The sequence below is a fragment of the Camellia sinensis genome, chromosome 4 (genome assembly GCF_055761805.1).
Source record: "Camellia sinensis isolate YWXY chromosome 4, ASM5576180v1, whole genome shotgun sequence".
NCBI classification, from domain to species: domain Eukaryota; kingdom Viridiplantae; phylum Streptophyta; class Magnoliopsida; order Ericales; family Theaceae; genus Camellia; species Camellia sinensis.
In genome coordinates, this window is record NC_138964.1 from 19,094,172 (window position 1) to 19,100,371 (window position 6,200).

The 6,200-nt window shown below is 49.6% G+C and overlaps 1 protein-coding gene across 1 annotated transcript; it reads right to left on the minus strand.

Annotated features, from left to right (window-relative positions):
• Window positions 1-4,033: 4,033 nt before the first annotated feature.
• LOC145823616 (uncharacterized) lies at window positions 4,034-5,191 on the minus strand. Its single transcript, XM_082923103.1, has one exon. The coding sequence runs from the start codon at window positions 5,189-5,191 to the stop codon at window positions 4,034-4,036; it is 1,158 nt and encodes a 385-aa protein (XP_082779229.1).
• Window positions 5,192-6,200: the final 1,009 nt, after the last annotated feature.

Below are 6,200 nucleotides of genomic sequence, written 5' to 3' on the forward strand. Positions count from 1 at the left end.
GCCTGGTCTGCCTATCTCCTTGACCGAGCAAAACAGATCCACCGGCCGTCTCAGTAGAGGAAATAGCGCGGCGCCGTGAAGTTTGTCACGACCGACACTATCGTAGCTCGATCGTACTAACGGTGCAAATCTCCCCTCTCAATTGCCCCTTAATCCCATCCGAGCTAATCGTGATTGGGGTTACCCCAGTGACCGAGCTAACGGTCCGTGATTTGCACTATTTCTGAGCTGAGCATGACGGCATCACTTCCAAGCCGAGCATGATTGCATCATTTCCAAACCGAGCAAGTCGAGCATGATTGAATCATTTCCGAACTGAGCATGATTGGGGTCAAACGGCATCGCCGAGCAATCCCATTTGATCGATAATTACTTCAGCAGTCTTATCAATGGTCGTACAGCCGTACTGACAGCCGCGTTCTCAGTGCCACATGGCCTCACGCCATTGGACTGTACAACCAGCTATCTTTCATGCGCTGGAATTCAAACGACGCAGCCATTTTGGCCTTTTTCCCCCCTCTTTATGCACAACCCAAGAGTCATTCGAACTCTTCACTGTCCTTCTTCTTGAGCCAAAAGCCCTAGCTCCCAGAATCCTCTAACCTCTTCTGCCATTACTGTCTTTGTGCTTCACTCTCCGTTTCAGTTCCTTCCGCAGGCTACAATCAGGCTCTCGAGGTTGCATCCACCCTCGCATCTGCCACTGGTAAGTTCCATTACCCTTCCTCGCATTTTCTGTTTTCATTTCTCAAATGTGTTGTACCTGTTCTTCATTTTCGTGCCACTGTGCTCCGTGTCCTCTGCTTGGGACCTTTAAGGCTCTTCCTTTTTAGTCCTAATAATGCCACACCTTAGAAAAACTGGAACTAGTGGAGTGGAGGGGGCCTTCGTGCCCCTTGATTCACCAAGCCTCAAAGCCAAACCTCTGAACTTGATATGAACAGTTCGGATCTGGACTGAACCGAGCTAAATGCTCATTTAGATCCGTAGGTAGAGCTATAGCCGAGCAAAAACTGTTTGTGGCCTCTCGCTGAGGCCGCAACCGAGCCGAACACAATTAGGTCGGTAAATAGACTGAACCGAGCTGAAAGCCTGAAATCTTTACTTGGTGCCTTGACCGAGTTGAAAGCTCGATTAGATCCGTCAATAGATTTGAACCGAGCTAAAACCTACCTTGACCGAGCCGAAACGAGAACCAAATCAGGAAGGCTAAATCAGCCATGTCGTTTAACCGAGGTAGGAGTTAGACCGGCCAGATACCCAAAAATCCTTTCACTAAGCAATTTCCAATAGGAGCCGTGCAATTTATGTCGTGCTAACCCTTGGGATTATTTCTTAACAATGCAGAACAAACTAGGACCGACCAGGAGAGCACTATCACTAGTGGAGCTCAAACACCGAGCAAAAACACCAACATTTTTTATCGAGATACAAAACCCAATAAGACCGAGATAGATGGGGAAGTACCGATTTATGGTTAGCTCGCCCGGTGCGATGGCGGAGTTTTGTAGGGAGTACAACATTCCTGATGACGTCGTCTTAGAGCTCGCCAAAAAGGGAGACACCCCTTGGGGAGATCTAGACCGGTGCCCGTTCACGGTAGTTTCAATAGTTGAAGGTGGACTTCGCTTCCCGGTCCAACCCTGGATCTGCGAATTTTTGAGGCAGACAAGGCTTTGCCCGACCCAAGTCTCCAACAATACGTACAAGATAATAAATGAGGTCGCCGAGCTAAACTGGAGGCTCGGTCTCAATCTCGGTCTGGCTAAAATTTTCCACCAATATAGCCTCAGTAAGAATAAAGGTGGGTTTTGTTGGTACCTCAAAGTGAAGAAGGGCCGAGCAAAACTCATCGAGGGCAACCCGGACAAAAAGGCCAATGACGATGACTTCTTGTGGGTGTCCGGTCGATATGAAGACACCGAGGCACCCGTACCGGGATGGTATATTAGGAAAGATTTTGGCAGTGCTGGTGAGTAGTCTGGCTGACCGCACTATATTCTTTCTGCATTTTTTTTTTTTCATCGGTCTAACACTCGTCTTCTTTTGCAGATAAGCACTTAGCAGCAGATTACTACCGCGCTAATTAGGAGGCCATCGGAACCTTGTTGCGCCATCCGGCCGAGGAACAGGAGTCATCGAAACTCCTCGGCTTCGAGCAGACCTACTACTACACTGCACCGCGCAAGAGCCGGGTTACCGAATTTCTACGTGCGCCATCCCCAGAACCAGATCCAAACCTACCACCGATCAGACTTGTTCCTCTCACCGCCGAGCAAGAAATAGCGAAGATCCGGGCAATCAAGTCCATGATCACCGGAGAGGAAGGCAGGTCCCAACCACTAGAGGCAACCGGGGGAACATCCTCCACCCCAGCCGGGCAAACAGAAGGAGCTGTGCTGGCATTGGCCAACGAGCAGGCGGCTAGCCGGTCAAAGAAGAGGCAGAGGAAGGACCGATCAGGCCAACAATTGGTTGATGAAGACTCGGCCGAACACGCCTCAACCGAGTTGGGTGATCAGACCGATCAATAACTACCAGGGCCATCCCAGAGCCCAACTACCCCCCCGATCTGGGCACCCGAGTACAAATACCAGGGTCGGGCTGTCACTGCCGCCGACTCGGTCTACGCCGACAAGGACCACTCGCTTGGTTTTGGAATGTAACCGGGCTATGTCCTCCTTCCCTTGTGTACTGCAACTTTCTCAATGAATGAAATTTTTGAACTTTTTGCCCATTTAACTTCTATTGCTTTTTGGCTTCGACGTGCAAAATTTCCTTAAACGTGTTCAAACTTCAACTAGCAGCTCGGCTCCTTTGAAATTTCAAATGCACCTTTTAATTTGCCGAGCAAAATCTGCTCGGCTCTAAATTGAGGGCTCATATATGGGGCCGAGAAAAATCAGCTCGGTCTTGACGGGTTTGCAAACTTTATAAAATTCCAGTACTTTAATGTGACCGAGCAAAAGCCAGCTCGCCCTTTCAGTTGGGTAGATTGCCAACATTTCACTTATGTCGAGCAATGTCAGCTCGGCTTCTCATTAGTTGGACAAAGCACCAACATGCCAAATTAGGCCGGGCAAAGTCAGCCCGGCCGCTACATTGAGCAAAACACCAATGTTTCATTTAAGTTGGTCATGTCGCCAACATTCCAGTTGGCCGAGCAAAACCCAGCTCGGCCCTTACGTGAATTGGTTCATTCGCCAATCATTTCTTTGGGCAATGCACCAACTGTTTGTGCGGTCTGTTTCCATTCCGGTGAGAGGAGATTAGTCCGGTCCCATTCAAGTCGGTCTCCTTGCCCCTGGCACCCATAATTGTCTTGTATCCTTGCGATGCCATTGTACAGAGATGTAATACCAGACAACGAGAGGGCTATTTTTCATTACAAAATACCGTGCTATCTCTTACATCAAAATGCCTAGAGGCTCAAAGTTACATAAATCTAAACAACAAAAGCGATTACATCTTAAAAGTAAAAGACCTTAAGATTGGCTGCGTTCTAAGGTCGAGGGACAGCCTTGCCATCCGAATCTTCCAAATGGTATGCCCCTTTGCCGGCAAGACCAATCACCTTGTATAGTCCTTCCCAATTTGCACCGAGCTTTCCTTTGCCAGGGACCACCGTGTTGCCAAGCACCTTTCTTAATACCCGGTCCCCAATCTTGAATAGCCTGGGGTACACAGCCTTGTTGTACTTTTTGGAGAGTTCTTGTTGATAAGCCGCTATGTGGATCAATGCTCGCTCCCTCTTTTCTTCAGCAAGGTCCAGCTCCAATGCCACCGCTTCATTACTCAGATCTGGCTGGAAACTTTCAGAGCAGATGGTTGGCATGCCAATTTCCAATGGGATGACGGCCTCCATGCCATAGGCCAAAGCAAATGGTGTTTCCCCGGTCAACCGTCTTGGCGTAGTGCATTATGCCCAAAGCATATTAGGGAGTTCTTCAGCCCATTTGCCCTTGGCCTTCTCAAGCCGCTTCTTCAGCCCGTCCAGGATGGTCTTGTTTGAGGCTTCTGCTTGACTATTTGACTAAGGATAGGCCGGCGTTGAATTGTAAAACTCGATCTTCAACTCTTCGCAAAATTCGCAAAAGAGTTTTCCATCGAATTGAGTGCCGTTATCCGAGATGAGGGCCTTGGGTATACCGAAACGGGTGATGACACTTTGCCATACAAACTTCTTCACATCCTTTTCCTTTATGGTTGCCAATGGCTCGACCTCAACCCACTTCGTGAAGTAGTCAGTGGCGGCGATAAAGAACTTGCGATTGCCCGGGGCCGTTGGGAGTGGCCCCACTATGTCCAATCCCCAGAGTGCGAACGACCAAGGACTTGTAAGGGGGAGCAGTTCTCTTGCTGGCTGATGGATCTGATGAGTGAACTTCTGACATTTTTCACACCGGCGAACGTACTTCTGCGCATCCGCCTGCATACATGGCCACCAATAGCCCTGAGAAATCACTCGGTAGGCCAAAGATCTGCCCCCAGTATGGCTGTCGCAAATGCCTTCATGGATCTCATAGAGGAAGGCTTCCACCTTAGAGGGGTGAACACACTTCAAGTACGGCCCGGCGAAAGACTTCTTATACAAGGCTCCGGAAGGAGAGAGCCAAAACCGCTCTGACTTGGCTCGGACCTTGTTGGCCGTCTTCTTTTCTTCCGGCAGAACTCTATCTCTCAGGAAGGCGATGATGGGATCCATCCAGGAAGGACCCAAGTCGGTGCAGAGTACCTTGGCTGATTCTGGTTCCTCAATGCTTGGCCGGGGTAAAAATTCTATCATTAAGGGGTTGGGAAAAGCTGTCTGAGTGGAAGCGAGTCCAGCCAATTCGTCAGCCGTGTTGTTTTCTTCGCGGTTGATTTGTTCCATCCTTATGGCGGCGAACTTCTTGATTTCTGTGCGTACCAGCGCCTGATACTTGGCCATTATTTCATCCCTTGCTTCATACTCCCCTAAGACCTGATTGACCACCAACTTGGAATCACTGAATACCATAAGGGGTGTGGCTTTCATTCTCAGCGTGCTTCTTAGTCCGGCAAAGAGGGCTTCATACTCAGCCTCGTTGTTGGATGCTAGGAAGCCGAGTGTAATTGCCTGCTCGATGATCAGCCGGTCCGGTGAGGTCAGCACGATGCCCAACCCGACCCCATGCCTGTTGGATGCCCCATCGACCAAGAGCTTCCACATCTCACCAATGAACAACTTCCAGCAATCAGACGGGTTTTGGGAGGTTCTCAGTTCCAAGTTTCTGGTCGGCCCATTCTGGTCTTCCCATTTTGGTCTTTTTCCTTGTCTTGATTGGGTTCATCTTCGCCAGACTTTGTTAGTTCGGTCGTGCTTTGCCCTTCTCCTACTTACGAGCCAACACTTGTTTTTGTTGCCAGAACCATGGGTTGTGCTAAATCCGCACCAACCAAATCAATCGGGCAGACTGGATGTATCCCAGGGGCAAATTCCGCCACAAAGTCAGCAAGTGCTTAACCCTTGATTGCGGTGCGCGGTCGAAACTTGATGTCATATTGCCCTAATTCCACGGCCCATTTCAAAATTCTCCTAGTGAAGTCTGCCTTTTCAAAAAGCACCTTGAGCGGGAACTCGGTTAACACAACTATTGTATGGGCATGAAAATAGTGTGCTAGCTTTCTTGACGCCATCATTAGGGCCAGCGCCAATTTTTCCAAGGGAAGATATCTCGTTTCGGCTGGGAGCAGAGTCTTGCTTACATAGAAGATCGGTAGGTGCTGGATGCCTTCAGCACGGACCAATACCGCGCTAACCGCGTGCTGAGAGACAGCCAAGTAGAGGTACAACTCTTCACCCGGCTGAGGTGTGACCAAAATAGGGGCTGAGGAGAGATATGCTTTTAGGTCTGCTAGTGCGCGGTCGCACTCATCATCCCAGAAGAACTTGGACTTCAAAGTTTTAAAGAAGGGCCTGCAACGATCCGAAGACCGGCTGATAAATCTGTTCAACGCGGCTGCCATCCCGGCAAGATGTTGCACGTCCTTCGTGGAGTTAGGACGCTCCAGCTCTTGTATTGCCTTGATCTGTGATGGTCGGCTTCGATTCCCCGGTTTGTAACCAGAAAACCCAGGAACTTCCCAGTGCCAACTCCGAAGGCGCATTTGGAGGCGTTCAGACAAAGCTTGTGATGCTTTAGGATGGCAAACATTTCTGCTAGGTCAGCGAGGTGTTG